Source organism: Lolium perenne, chromosome 7, assembly GCF_019359855.2.
Source record: "Lolium perenne isolate Kyuss_39 chromosome 7, Kyuss_2.0, whole genome shotgun sequence".
Taxonomy (NCBI): Eukaryota; Viridiplantae; Streptophyta; class Magnoliopsida; order Poales; family Poaceae; genus Lolium; species Lolium perenne.
In genome coordinates this window covers 299,661,417-299,677,541 of record NC_067250.2, presented here as the reverse complement: position 1 = coordinate 299,677,541, position 16,125 = coordinate 299,661,417, and the positions used below count along the sequence as shown (strand labels likewise).

General features: G+C 42.9%; 1 protein-coding gene across 1 annotated transcript; it reads left to right on the top strand.

Moving 5' to 3' along the window:
- Nucleotides 1-277: 277 nt before the first annotated feature.
- Nucleotides 278-1,494, top strand: LOC127314890 (BTB/POZ and MATH domain-containing protein 4-like). The gene has a single exon (XM_051345424.2). The coding sequence runs from the start codon at nucleotides 278-280 to the stop codon at nucleotides 1,382-1,384; it is 1,107 nt and encodes a 368-aa protein (XP_051201384.1). The 3' UTR covers nucleotides 1,385-1,494.
- The last annotated feature ends 14,631 nt before the right edge of the window (nucleotides 1,495-16,125 follow it).

Sequence of the window (16,125 nt, the reverse complement as noted above, 5' to 3'; positions counted from 1 at the left end):
AGAGTATACATTTTGTGGATCTTTTTGACGTCATGATGTATACTCTCCTATCTCTTTAGGATATCACAGATACTGATTGATTTAGCCATGATGGCATTCCCTAAAACAGAACTTGTGAGAAAGAATTGTAGCCCAAGTAAAGAGAGTATATTCGGGCTGTGCATGCAATCATGAAAGCCTAGCTACATATTGTTGCAACTGGTGATGTCTTGAGTATGCACCGACACCCATTTTAACACAAACTGCGATTGGGGCATCTCCACGGTCCTTCCGAACCATGTCCATGTCCGCTGTCCTGTGTGTCCTGCGCGGCGCCGGCCGGCAGCAGCTCTCCGCTTCAACCATCGCCACGAGGCAGGCGACTGGGTCTGGATCCCACGTGCTCCGGATCGACGGGTACACGCAAGTCAGCAAACTGGTGGGCAAGGGTAAGAGGATTAGATCGGAGACGATTTGCGTCGGTGGCCTCGACTGGCGTATCAGTTGCTATCCAAATGGATACTCTTGGAAGTACGAGGGCTCCCACATCTCCCTCTTCATCGAGCATGAGAGCCACCGAGATACTGAGGAGAAGGCCTTGATAAAGGTCGAGGCGAGTATACTCGACCAGGCCGGGATGCCATGCTATACTAGAACTATTCCAGAGATCTGCGCCTACAGCTACATGTACAGGCCCTTCAGTGGAGGTATTGGCTGGAATGGCTTCATCAGCCACAAGGATCTCGACGAGGAGAAGCATCTCAAGGACGACTGCCTGACCATCCTGTGCGACCTCAGCGTCGTCACCGAGGAGTGCAAGGAGGTTGCCCTGCCGCCGGAACCCACGGTCTGGGCGCCGGCGCCGTGGCCATCCGACTTTCACGGACAACTCGTGGAAGCCATCTGGAACAAGGAGAAACCGGATGTCACGATCGAGGTCGGCGGAGAGACGTTCGTCGCGCACCGTTGGATGCTGGAGGCCCGATCCCCTGTACTCAAGGAGGATCTCTCACTCACATCCGATCTACGTGTCAATGACATGGACGCAGAGGTGTTCAAGACTCTTCTCCAGTTCATCTACACCGACTCCCCACCCCTAGTTGAGGCGGCGACAAGGGCGGAGAAGCTGATCGTCGCGGCCGATAGGTACAGGCTGGATAAGCTGAAGCTAGTATGCGAGGAGGCGCTGTGCCGGCATGTCGGCATGGACTCTGTCGTGGCCACACTGGTCTTGGCAGAGCGGCACTCTTGCCCTGTTCTGCGGGAGGCGTGCATGCGGTTCCTCTCTTCTCCTGGGAATCTGGAGGCGGTCGTGGCATCGGATGGATTTGAGCTGCTAAAAACTGGTTGCCCCTCTGCTTTCTTGGAGCTCGTGGTGAAGAATGTGATGCGGCAGGACGAATAGTGCAATCATCGTGTGTACCAGGTAGACTATGTGGACTTACGGCCGAATAAAAGTACTCCCTCCATCTCATTAAACTTGTGTATGATTTGCTACAATTTAGATAAACTAGCACAGGGGTCCTCACAAATGCGAGGGCATTAGTTGTTGTATTACTTTTTACAAACTCTTTCCGTCCCATTACCTCCTTCTTCATTGATAAATTCACCATTTATTAAATATGGATATATTATGAAATGAAATTGTATATGATTGTATTTCTAAGAAATGACAAATCATTTTTATAATTTTTATGGCAATAGTTTATTATTTTACTGTGAAACATCTGAACTTTATTGATCTTTGTTCATATAGTCATATCGAATATTGGAACATATATATTTAATTAGTAGATCCTAATAATATACATAAGGCCGAGAAACAACTGTACGGTTTTTTTTTTTTTTGCATTGGACTACGCTTGCCGTACATACATCCATAGCATGACATATGTGTAAAAGATAAAACCTGCACCATTCTAATTAGGACCCATCACGATCACGGGCAATTTGGGTGGATAGCGCATATTAGCTTGCAGTCTTGTATGTATATTTATTAGTTAGAAGAGATACTTAATTTGCCAATTCAAGTATACAAATCAATAAAATTTTAAAAACAGATTAGTTGATGCACCATTCCTTAATTAAGCCACCTTATGGTTATGAAGATTATTGATATATTGGATTTAAAATTCAAATTTAGTTTGATGTGCGCACAAACTTAAATTGACACTTACATGGTTAGGCTTCTTTTCCTGGTGCACCTGTGTTGCTTGTTTACATATCAAGGACTTTATTTGTCCGGTTAGAGTCTTTCATAGCACGCACTCTTCAATCATTGTGAGCCATTTATCATCTTGAGTGTATCATTAAAATATTTAAAGTACATTTTATCAAAATAATAATTAAAGTACGTGTTACACATTTATTAAAATCTTGACGATATCAATAAAATTATAGATCTGATAGCTAAAATAAATCTAACATATATACGATTTATTATAGGCTATAATACATGCATTTTCGTGTGATGTCCATGTACTTACCTGGCCCGATGAAGGAAAAAATTGCAGGTAAACTGAACATAAATTTTGATGCAAGTTATAGCTGGCTGGACCGAACAAAAAATGGCAGTGAACTGACCACATAAATTTATACAGTAGGATATTTTATTCGTTTCTCCGCGGTGTCATTTTACATCAAGACATATATGTGCCACAATTAAGAGCAATTTTCTTTTACATTGTACGTGAACTGAATAGCATATTTTTTTATGCTTAGCAACTCCATGTATCACACGTACTCTATCTATATAGACTCATACTTTAGTTAATTATACACCTCCAAGTTCTTAGTCTAGGAATTTTTCTATCAGAAGCAATTAGAGTCCCATAGTGACACGATTTGATGCTAAAATAAATTAACGTGAACCCTAGGGATTACTTTTGTTTTTTCGCGTTGATCCTCCCTTCCATATTTGATACAACGTAATATTAAATATGTGACCTATTATCATATTCTTCACGGTTTTGCCTAAATGGACTTGCCTTTTTTTTTATCTTTTTAAGGGAACGGATTTGCCTATTAGTATGGGATCTCTTCCCCTCAAAAGTTGCTTAATTTCCATAGTTGTAGCTAGGTTGACACGTTAATTATGCAAAAAAATAACAGCGTAGTATGAGGAGACCATCAATGTTACGGTCAGATTTGCCTTATCATCAATGCCTTGTGCGCCCGATCTATTCTATCATGTGAAAAAAAAAACGGTGGTAGTTTCATAATTGATCATGTCAAGTGAACTGCTTTTCAGTTACGTAACAATTAATACTTATTAAATCATAGCCACAAGATTTAGATCTAACTGTTGAAATAATTTAGACTAGTCACAATGGGAAGTATCATGGAGTGATGTTTCGGCACATGGGAGCGTATGCTCCCTTTATTTTGAAATACATGTTAGACACATTTTAAAATGTCAAAAAAACTGGAAAAAAAATTCGCACGTACATCTTCATGTGCTACGCGCTCACAAAGTCGTTTCATGAAAAATCGACATGTCATGTGATGTGTGTAAAAAAGACAAAATTCGGTGCTGAAAAAAAGACTTGTCACAAGATAAATTTTCTCTTTTTCGCTTAGACAACAAAAGATATCATTTTTTCGTGAAACTTGACGAATACACATATATTATGGAGATGTACATGTCAAATTTTTTTAATACTTGGAAATATGTTTTTATGGTAGAGGGATCATACGCACCCGGGAGCCGAATTGAGTTTCTGAAGTATCATACACTAGTATCATGCATATGATACTAGTTTATGATACTACTCTCACAATGCATAATATCATAAGATAGTATCATAGTATCATCATATTTAATGTTTTGTAGAATCTTTTTTTTTAAGAACACAGTACAACGCAGACGCTCACAAACACGCACGTACAAACACCCCTATGAACGCACGCACGCACACCCTACCCCTATGAGCACCTCCGAGGGACTAAGCCGGCATATCTTGAGGTTGACGAAGTCACCACTGGCGCCTCGCTGTTGACGAGCACGTCACCTACCTCGCTGTTGACGAGCACGTCACCTACCATTGAAAGCATAGCGCCGGTTAAATCCTGAAATAAATCCAGGTAAATGCAAACAACCATGTCAAGTCTAGGACTTGAACCTGGGTGGGCTGGTTCCACCACAAGGGACCTAACCACCAGAGATACTGTATCATATTATGATACCACTCTCATCTCTCACCTCATTAATTAGTGCGCCACATCAGATTTTTGCCAACATGGCATGCATGATACTACTTATGATACTCCCATTGTGACTAGTCTTAAGTGATGTGGATTAATGTGGTATCTCTACTTTAGTTCCGCATTTTGCTTTTAATATATAATAGATAGATTTAGATGCTATTTAGTATCTAGATAGGGGCGTACTAGGCGTCGGCCGACCGATCCCGCCCGCGGATCGGTCGCACGCCCGCCATCCGTTTTGCCTCATCGGTTGGTCCAAAATAAAAAAAAATTCGAGGTGGTTGGTCCAAAATAATCATCCCGTCCCGCTTTCACACGTCGCTTTCGTCAGTATTTGCTGTGCCTGCTGCTGCCCTGCTGGTGCTGCGTCAGGCTCCGATGTCTCACATCTTTCTCTTGCACAGCTGCTGTCTTGATGCATGCATGCACACGAACAAAAGCGTTGAGTGCATTCAGGCTCGCTACTAGCTTCTGCTCCACACGTATCGTACTTGTTGCTAGCTAGCTTGCATGTGATTCTCAAAAAAAAAAAAGCTAGCTTGCATGCCTGCATGGTACTCACGTATATATATGATTACAACAAATCATCACAAGAAATTATGAGAAGAAGAATGCTATCTTTTTTGGTTAAGCAACATTTTCTCTACAGTTTGAATTGCAACAAAAAAAATAACCAACTATTTTTTACACACAAAGGATTACAACAAAAATTCATATGTTTGCAAACAACGCAAAGTGGTTAAGCAGCAATTTTTCTATAGATTGAATTACAACAAAACAACCAACTACTCTTTTACAAAAGTTACAAGAGATTACAACAAAAAAATCCAAACAATGCAAAGTGGTCGACCATCAATTAGTTTGCTACGGATTAAATTACAACATAAATCACCAACTACTTTTACAAAAGTCTCAGAGCGTTACAACAAAAATCAATATGTTTGCAAACAATGAAAAAATGGCCAAGCAATAATTAATTTGCTACAGACTGAATTACAACAGAAATCACAAACTATTTCTACAAAAGTAACAAGCGATTACAACAAAAAATAATATGTTTGCATATAATGCAAAAATGGCCAAGCAACAATTCATTTGCTATCAATTTAATTATAACAAAAATTAGCAACTATTTATACAAAATTCACAAATGGTTACAACAATAACATATCACTAATCTCAAACCATCATCCATGGCAGCCTGGACTTGCCGATTAGGGACCGTCGGCTTGCCGAAGGCCCCTACGCACTAGACTGGGACTCCAAACCATCCCCATCGGTCTATCGTCTCCCCGTAATCATGTTAATCATAGTTGTTGGAGGGATCGAAGGACATCGCAAAGTAGTCTCGAAGATCTCCATCTTTGGGTAGGATAAGTGTCGGCCTGATCTCGATGGTCGCGAATATGCTCAGACCATAAGGTGACGAACCGGCGAAAACCATGACGAGATGGTCGGGCTTAGCGAATTAGCCATAGGCTAGCCATGCATCCATTTATGTAGCACACATCGCGGCATCAGCCAAAAAAGACTACATGCATATATACAGGCTGTTACGTCCGAAAATGGTGAATGGAACCTGGTTACACGCGCACCCATTTATGAAAAGTTAAAAAAAATGCTATTTAAAAGTTTCAAAAAAATTTAAAGTAAATTTTTGCATGTATATATTATGTTGATACTTACTTGTGTGCATTTTCACAAAAATATATCATTGTGTGTGACCTACACAAAAATGACAAAATGCAAATTCCTATTCTGTGAATAGTAGAAATTCCTATTCACTATTCTCATTTGGATATTTTGTCATTTTTGTGCAGGCCACATACGATGGTATTTTTTCGTGAAAACTCACACGGTTAAGTATCAACATAATATGTACATGCAAAAATTTACTTCACATTTTTTTTGAAACTTTTAAATAACATTATTTTCATTTTGTAGGAAACTGGGTGCGCGCGCACCCAGGTTCCATTCATGCGCGTCGCTGTTACGTCAGCGCAAACTATGCTTACATGCATGCGCTTCTGATTTATTGAGAGAACAATGCGTGCTAGCTACTAGCTAGCTGGAAGGGCACCCGATCACATGCATGCGGCTACGTCAGCGCGCGCGGAACGTGGTCCAGAGGGAAACGTGATTGAGACGGAATGACCGATCGTTGCGCTCGATCAGCCGACCGATTACAAGTCTTTTCCATCTAGATATATCCAAATTTAGACAAGGCGTGTGCTTCTATAGACCCCCAACGTCGAACGGGTATGTTGAGCGGAACACAAGGACGACCCAGATTACTCCGTGGCGAGGGGCAGGATCGTCTTTTCAACTTCGATTCGGGTATAGAAATGCCCGCTCCAAAACCCGCAGGACCCGTTAGCCCGAGGAGGTACGCGTATCACCGCGAGAATACATACACGCCCGTACACCTCTTCCGCGTACACGCCCGTACCCCTTCCGCGTACACGCCCCTTCCGTGTACACGCCCGTCAATGCCCACGGGTCCACGCACACGCGCACAGTCCAAAAGAGTCCACTACTTTATCCCCAGTCGGCCGCATCCCCTCCCCACCATCCCCATTTCCGGCAAAAAGCAGAGGAGAGAAAACCCTAACCCTAGTTCTTCGGCGAACGAAGCCTCTCTCCCTACACTCCCATTTCTTCGGCGAAGCACAGATCCGGCAATGGACATGAACCTAGCCGCGGCTGCTGCTGGTTTAGAGGGCGGAGAGGGAGCGGCTGCGGCTGCGGGGGCGGCCGCGGGAGAGGTTGCGGGAGCGGGAGCGGTTGCGGGAGCGGGAGCGGGAGCGGCTGCGCCTTCTGGTGCGGCGGCGGACATCGGCGCGGGAGCTGCTGGTGCTGATCTGGGCGGCATCGCTGATGCGGTGGATGCTGCTGCTGCTCGCGCCGCTGCCGAGAGGGAGGCGGCGTACAAGGAAATCGACGCCATGTACGAGGCCAGCCAGTACGTCCAGCCCTGCGAGGTAAATCTATGTCTCCCCTCTCAGATCTGGTAACCCCTGCAAAGTAGATGTAGTAGATGCGCGTGGATGCTATGTCGATCTGGTAACTGCAGCTATGTCCTCGAGTACATCGAGCCCTGCGAGTTAGATCTACTCCCTCCGTCCAGAAATAAGTGGATCTTGTATTAAAAGCAACAAACATTGGCGAGTTAATATTACTAGTTGAATGCCCGTTGTGATCTTGTATCCAAAGCAACAAACATTCATTTTTCTTGCACTTCTTCTACCATTGTGATCTTGTATCCAAAGCAATAAACTTTGTATTAAAATCATTACTGTGTATTAAGCATGTAAAGGAGGAAGTATTAAGCATGTAGTACTAGCTAGACTCCAACGTATTCTGGTGACTGCAGCGGAATAAATAGGGACGCAGAATAAATAATACACCTTTGCTATTTGACTGCCATTTCTTTTTTCCCCAATGGATGCATGATAGATCGATTGGAGTACTTGGTTCTTTGTTATTTGTCATTCCCATATTATGCACATATTACAGCTTATTTACTCTAGTATTTACATCAAAAACAGAAAATCATTAGCTTATCAACAATAGAAATTACATGTACATTCACAGTTAACATGTCTATATTGGAAATTATATGTATGCTAGCAAAGTGTTCGTGCGGATGCAACAATCTTAAAACTAATTTGCAGGGGCCAAAACATAATGTTTTTTTTTTGGTTTGTACCATTTGAAATTACTTCTGTTTGCTTCCGATTTAGTTCCGTTGTTGCATTGTATATCAATCCTCCCGGAAGAGAAATAAAAGCTCAACACCTGGTTTTCAATCTTCCTTCTGTGCATGGTTATCTACAAGTACAAAATATCATGTATATCATGCAGAAAATTTTGAGTATACAATTAAATTAGTCATGTTAAAATTTGCATAATTACATAATAAAATCAGCAATATTTTTAAATGGTGCTAAAATAATGCTCACATGGTAAGTTCTCAAGTTCCTATCTAGTGAGAACACATATGTTGGGTTCGTTGCATGTAAAATAAAAAATTTCTACCGCAAAGACGAATAAAACCAAGATCCAAACTATGGAAAAACCAATATCTAATCTATGAGATCGGAGCAACGAGAAAAAAGGGAGACTAACCCTCGAAGATCCAAAACCTTAACGAGATCAGATCTCATGGTTGATGTAGACGATCCTTCCGGTGCTGCAATTCGGCAGCACTTCCGTACTCGGTCACACATACGGTGTCGATGACGTTCTTCCTCTCCCCGTTCCAGCGGGCTGCGGAGGAGTAGATCCCCTCGGAATCCCAGCACCACTACGGCGTGGTACTGGTGGTGGAGGAGAATTCCTGCAGGGCTTCGCCTAAGCCGGAGCAGGAAGAAACATGAGGGAGGAGAGATGGCGGCTAGGGTTTGCGTCAGGAAGAGCTATGGCCGGCCACCCCACCCCTCCTTTTATAGGGAGGGGATTCAGCTAGGGTTTCCCAAAACCCATCTAGGGCCGGCGCCCGGGGGCCCATACCGTGCCTAGGCGCAGCCAGGGGGGCCCGCGCCTAGGGGTGGTGTGGCTGCCTCCCGGACTTTCTCCATCTCCCCTTTGGGCTCCATCCTCGTGATGCCATTGGAAAGTTCCCGAATTTTTCCGAAACCCGAAAAACTTGCCTTCTATGAATCTTATTCTCCAGACCATTCCGGACCTCCTCGTATTGTTCTAGATCCGATCCGAGACTCCAAACAATATTCGGTCTCCAACTCATATTCCATATCTACTATACGACATCGAACCTTAAGTATGTCACCCTAAGGCTCGTGAACTATGCAGATATGATCGAGACCCCTCTCCGATCAATAACCATTAGCGGGACCTGGAGATCCATAATGGCTCCCACATATTCAATGATGACTTCGTGATCGAATGAACTATTAACATACGATACCGATTCCCTCTGTCGCGCGATACTTTACTTATCCGAGGTTCGATCATCGTTAACTCTATACCTAGTTCAACCTCGTTACCGATAAGTACTCTTTACTCGTACCGTGATATGTCAACCCTTGTGTCCTAGTAAAATGCTTGCAACCTAATTGAATGACATTCCACCGAGAGGGCCCAGAGTATATCTATCTGTCATCAGGATGGATAAATCCCACGCTTGATCCATGCGCTTCAACTCATACTTTCCGAATACTTAATCCCATCTTTATAACCACCCATTTACGAAGTGGTGTTTGATGTGATCAAAGAATTCATCCGGCGTTAGTGATTTACAAGATCTCATGGTCGAAGGATTAGGTTACTATGTATCGAAAGCTTTTATAGGAAGACGAACTCAATGACTTGATCTTATGCTACGCTTCTTATGGGTGTGTGTCCATTATATCATTCTCCCAATGACATAACCTTGTTATTAATAACATCCAATGTTCTTGATCAGGAAACCCTGATCATATGTTAATCAACAAGCTATCTTAAAAAGAGTCTTACTAGGGACTCTTATATGTTTACATAACACACAAATATCAATGTTTCCGGTTAATACAATTATAGCATGGGATGCAAACATTTATCATAAACACAAAGATATAATAATAACCACTTTATTATTGCCTATTGGGAAGATCTCCAACAATATGTTTATATGTTCTTATGGTCATCCACGAATGATTTTAAACACTATTTGCACAACATGGTTGACATTAGAATCAAATTGATGAGCTCGGGAACTTGTGGCGTAGCACCGTGACCGCCAGCTGAATCTCCTCCATGTACATTCAGCCAACGAATAATAGAACCAACTAATGACTACTTTATGAGTCCTAGAGCATCTCTAGCGGATAAAAACATTGCCCAAAACTTTAAAATAACAGCTAATTTTTGGTTTTCTGTTTCGCCCACCAGTCAGATTTCGTAAGAAGTTTCAGCCCATAAAAAAGTAAGGAGCTCGAGATCATCTCAATGAGGAAGCCAACCCGTTTTTGAGCTACGGCTGGGGCGGATGCTTCGTCTACGACGAGTGGGGGTGTTGCCGGAGGTGCTGCCGATGACGGCGGTGTGGCTTGAGCGTGGCTTCTTGACCATGGTTACAACAAGTGCATGAATATGGTGTTTTTGCGTATATTTTGGATGGTTTGTAGATGCGAACAATGGTGTCAAACAATGTCATTGTTGAATTGTTATCATATTGTCTATTTTTTCTCTCAAGGTTTTGTTTTGAAGTCTACCGCGGTCTATTGGATGCCGTAAACCAAAACTGTAAAGGGTATTATTCGAATCGCTTGTTTTCTTGTTCTTTGCCACGGATTGGGATCTCGTGCCAGCTAGGATTTAGACCCTGCGAAGCTTGACACGGGAATATTCACTTCACAATTTTGGTAGATGAGTTCTGATCTGTAGCGGCCTGCGCGAGTGCATAATTCACATTTACCACGCCCTATTCTCGTGAGTTTACAGATCACGATTCACAGGTTGTGATAGAGGTGCTCTTAATCATGCATATTTAGGCATGTCCAGATGAACAAGACTGATATGAGGATAACATATTGGGTCCATATGATTAGCGTTCCTGGTATGGATCCATGTAGGAGGCCCTGAAGCCCACAATGAAATGGAGAGCCTCGAAGCATCCGAAGCGCAAGAACCATACCTAGCGAGCAAGTAAAGGCCCATCAAGTAGCCGAGATTGGTACAAATTTATCATTGTATAGTAACCAACCCGGATTGTACTCTGGGACCTAGCCTAATATATAATGACTTGGAATAGCCAACGGGGTGGGAAACTTCATTATCCCAGGACATAATCACGGTAACCATAGATCGATTCTAGTAAATACACCGGACATTATTTTCCCATTAATTCATCGGACTCGCTAGTTTGTCTGAAAATCACTACCGCACCTCTTTTCCTAAAACACAAATCCATAACCATGAACATTTGCCGAGGTTATGCTTCGTCAAGGACCAAGAAAGCAGCTCCGCACGTTGCCAGCTTTGTGCATGGCCGGATCCGCTCACTACAGGCTCCCTGCGCAGCTGCGTTGCTATCTTCGCCCACTGCTGGCTCCTCGCATCACAAGAAATCGCATTATAGCCGCACTTCTCCCCTCATCCATAAGCACTCCCGTTGCTGCAAAGGCTCCAACTCCAACATATGTCTGGCGCAGGTTGCCACATAGTCATCCGTTATGTCTGCTTCCCTATCAGGATGTACTAGTAGGGAAAGGTTCTTCAGTGGTGCACCAAACCAGGTATTCTGTGGCGCATGGGTAGTGGACCACAGAATTCACGCCACTAAAATGGTAATTATGTGGCGCACCAGCCCATGCGCCACAGAAACCATATTTAGTGGCGCATGCGTTTGTGATGCGTCACAAAAATAGGTGGGCCACATAATTTGGTACATGTATATACGATTTTTTACTGCTCGCTATACACATACATGTTTTATACATCAATTATACATGTATAATACAAACAGCAATTATATAGGTATAATATAAAAAAAATTATACATACACATTACTATATCATCACATTACTTACAGCCCGAGATACATATAGTGCCAAGTGTCAAATTTTTACAAGTTTTACTTGATACAAAGTTCATCATCTCTAGCTACAAATAGACAAGAGTCACTACGAGCATCATCGCGATGAAAGTGGTCTTCATCCGGTTCCTCTTCTGCTCCCTCCTCTCTCCCACCAGGCTCGCTTGCACCGCCCCCGAGTGTAGTGACTAAAATGGAAGAAATACCAAAGTAAGCGAAGAATCCGAACTCGGTCAAATACGAGCCAAGTAGTATCAACTAGATAGCATGCCTCATACTTTGTTGGTCAAAACAAATATTAATATTCAGGGACGGTGCCAGTGAGGCCAGGTAGGATGCACAAGATTTTTATATTTGTGCCATCACACTAGGCTCACTGGCACTGCCCTCGAGTGTAGTGACCAAAAATTTTAATCATCGGCACTAAAATGGAAGAAGGACCAAAGTAAACAAAGAATGCCAACTCAAATACGAGCCAAGTAGTATCAACTAAATAGCATGCCTCATACTTTATTGGTCGAAACAAATATTAACATTCAAGGATGGGGTAAGTGAAGCCAAGTAGGATGCATAATAGAATGATATTTGTGTCATCACACCAGGTTCACTCACCCCACCCCAGAGCGTACAGGTGACCAAACATTCTAATCATCGGCAGACTCCAACACGAGCCAAGTAGTATAAGCTAGATAGCATGCCTCATACTTTGTTGGTCGAAACAAATATTAATATTCAGGGACGGTGTTAGCGAGGCCAGGTAGGATGCACAATAGATTGATATTTGTGAAATCACACCAGGCTCGCTAGCACCACCCCCGAGTGTAGTGACCAAATATTTTAATCATCGGCACTAAAATGGAAGAAAGACCAAAGTAAACGAAGAATTCCAACTCAAAGACAAGCCAAGTAGTATCAACTAGATAGCATGCCTCATACTTTGTTTGTCGAAACAGATATTAATATTCAGGGATGGGGTAAGCGAAGCCAAGTAGGATGCACAAACATATTTATATTTGTACCATCACACCAGGTTCACTCATCCCACCCTAGAGTGTAGTGAATAAACATTCTAATCATCAACAAGTGTAAATAAAATTAAAGACCAAATCATTATGAACTTGCACCCAATTCATTTTTAATTCAATGTCAGTAATAGACCATCATATGAACTTGCACCCATTTCCTTATAAACTTGCACCCAATTCCTTATGAACTCCTAAGTTGAGCACCAATGAATTTACAAGTAATATTGGAAAGCTATAGTAAAACAACAGCTACTTTAGTAGTAAAATCACTGACACATTTAGTGCAAAAATTAAAGAATCCATCATTCCACCTAGTGTAACTAGCAAGCACAATAAGAAACATAGCTGCTCTCACTGAAACATTTAGTAGCAAAATCAGTGTTCACAAAAATCATAAACCATGAGGCAAACATATGAAATTTCATGTCATTTGAATCTCTTGATAGGAAAAATAAAACAATTTCGTTATTTAGAATGAAACACTTTCTTTTATTGGAACACATAAACCACTGGTTATCATTTAGTGCTACTCTTCGATTTAATCCAACCAAAGGGTACACACCTTCTGTGTGGATTGCAGAAACCAGACAAGGGCACCAAACACAACGAAACTAATAATTCCAATATCCTAGCACAAATCTTCTCACTACCCCATATACTAGCAGAATTCTTCGGACATATCATAACCACACGAAACAGACCCCGCACCAATTAGTTCGAACAATATGTCTCATACCAGTAGCACACTATCCATTCAATGTGACCAAATCAAGCAAAAATGTATCGGAGACCAACAATTTTAATCAAACAGGAGTCACCTTCCAGTTGACGAGCACTATCAGCACCTGCACGAGGTGCACCTAGAGGCCCGAGGGCAGCGCGCGCATTGGTGTCCAGCAGGACCCCAATCTGGTCGGGCAGATAGGCCAGGTTGTTGGGGTAGAAGGGGGCGACGTGGGCGAGGAATAATGCAAGGTCGCCTAGCTCCGTGGCCATCTCCCCTACGTCGCGTCGAGCGCGGCGGCGTGGTTCCCGGCGCCAAGGTGGAGGCAGATGGCGAGGGAGGGGGCAGGGGAGGGCGAAGCCGGAGCCCTCGTCGAGGTGGGTGGCGCGGGATCGATCCCCGCGATGGTGGTGGCACAGGTGGACCAGCTCCAGCGCCTCATCGTCGCCCAGGAGGGGGACGGAGGCAGGGGTAAGATGGGGGAGGAGGGTGGCTACGTACAGGCAGATATACGAACGGGCTTACTAAACCAATAATTGGTTCTATTTTTGTGGCGCACCGAGCAAGGTGCGCCACAGAATGTCTTAATTCTATGGTCTGTGGTGCATGTGGTTCTATGCGCCACAGAAATAGTGAAACCAATTATCGGGGCTGGCCTGGGGTGGGGACCACCATATTTTTGTGGCGCATGTCTTCAGTGGCGCACCATGTCTGGTGTCTGTGGCACACGCAAAAGTGGTGCACCACTGAATAGCCTCCCACGTATAGGTAGTATCCTACTAGTGATGGTCACGTGCTCGGTAGGGAACACATCCCCATAGACACCCACGCTGAAAATGCATGGAGCCCCCATATGTGGTTTTGGTAATTAATGATAATCCCTATGGACTAATGTTTGCATTAAGTTATATTTGTAGGAGTTGTCTGCTTGAACCATATGTTAGCTTCAAAGTTGCAAATGGAAGAATGTGACGAATATCAAGTGATAAGTATGTCTTGAAGAAGAAGATTGGTTGATCTCTCAAGTGTATCTTCAAGACATCGAAAAGATGAAGAAAGAAGGAATGGTTTGCAAGTTCAAGATGAGCCATCCCGATGAGATCATGAGCTTGCGCTTGCCATCCATATGGTTCGTGGATATGTGAACATGCACCGAAGAAGAAGCTTCCCCATAGTGTATTAGGGGGGAGAAACTCGCAAGACTTCATCAAGACAACACAATCAAGAAAGGTGTTCCATCTTGTTATATATGGTCAAGACCATCATCATCGAGCTCAAGTGGAATGCGCAAGGTTAAGGTTTTATCTTGGTAGAGTTTATTTTTTATCGGTCTCGTGGTTTAGTTGGGAGACAGGTTTATAGGATAGTGGACGTTCTATCAAGAGGTCTCTCGAGTGAGTAACTTGGTCGTATCGTTCGTAGAGAGCTCAAAGCATTGGATCATTGAATCATATTTCTTTGTTGTTATTGCTATCTTAACCATGAGGTGTATTAGATCTTGTGGTTATTTCCATGATAAGCTCTAGTACATCGAAAACAGATTCCACATGAATCACTTGTTGCATTTTCGGTATTGGAGTTTTTTCCGGTTCTTTAAATTTAGAGTTTTCACCTCTACATTCTTGGTAAAATATACCCCACTTGCTCTTATGATTTTCAATCTTTGTGGTTTACCTCTTGTTATCATCTTTCCGACAAAATTGGTTTCACCTAAACTCTCGTTTTTTAACTCAAGTTGTTGCATTTTTCAATTTGGGGGTGTTACCGGTTTGTCTCGTATTGATAGGTTAAACCTTTCCCAGTTTGATCTTGTTCTCCCTTTTTGTACTATTATAGTTCTCTGCATGATCTTATAGAGCTTGTTCCTTGCTTCAAAATGAGCCCAAGATCATCAAAATCGGTGTCAGGATGCTAAAGTTATGCCAGTTTCAGTTTCAACAATTTTTTGTCTTTTCCAAGGCTAGAGACTACAACCTTGGGGGGCTGGAGACTTCGGCCCGAACCCTTTTTTTCTCAGTTTCGAACTGTGTCTTGCATATAGTACGGGAGCGGAATCTCCAGCCCTCCAGGCCGGAGTATCTGGTCTAAAATGCCTAAACGGTCATATTTCATGGGCGGGGGGCCTATAAAACTCTCTCCTCCATTCTTGCACTACCTCTCTATTTCTCCTATTCTTCTTGAATCTTTTTGAGGGACAATTGATAGGAGATCTCGATAAACATTTCCACCAATCAATATCCTCTCTAATGAGGGGAACATACTAGATCTTGATCTTGGAGTTCTTTGTGGATTTTCTATTTGTTATTCTTCTCTTATTTCCCCAATAGCTTTTGTAGCTTTGTTGGAATTGGAGATAGAAGTATTTGAGCGTCTTTGTGGTGTTCTTGTTGTTGCACTTGGTGCATCGGTTTGAGCTCTCTACGGGAACTTGTTCTTCTTGGGTCCTTGGAACCTAGACGGCTTAGTGGCTTAGTGGTGTTCATGGGGCCTCCAATTAAGTTGTAGTGCTAGGCCTTTGTGGTGGTATATTGGGAGCCACCAATTAAAATACGGAGATATCCCCAAACTTTGTGCGGGTTCGATCACTATCCTTATGATTCCATAGTGGATCGAGGGCTTCCCTTTTGCTAGGAAGGCTCGAGGCTAATACGGTGAG

Excerpts from the sequence above, each read along its gene's own strand:
- LOC127314890 (XM_051345424.2), top strand. The coding sequence starts at position 278 with ATGTCCATGTCCGCTGTCCTGTGTGTCCTGCGCGGCGCCGGCCGGCAG.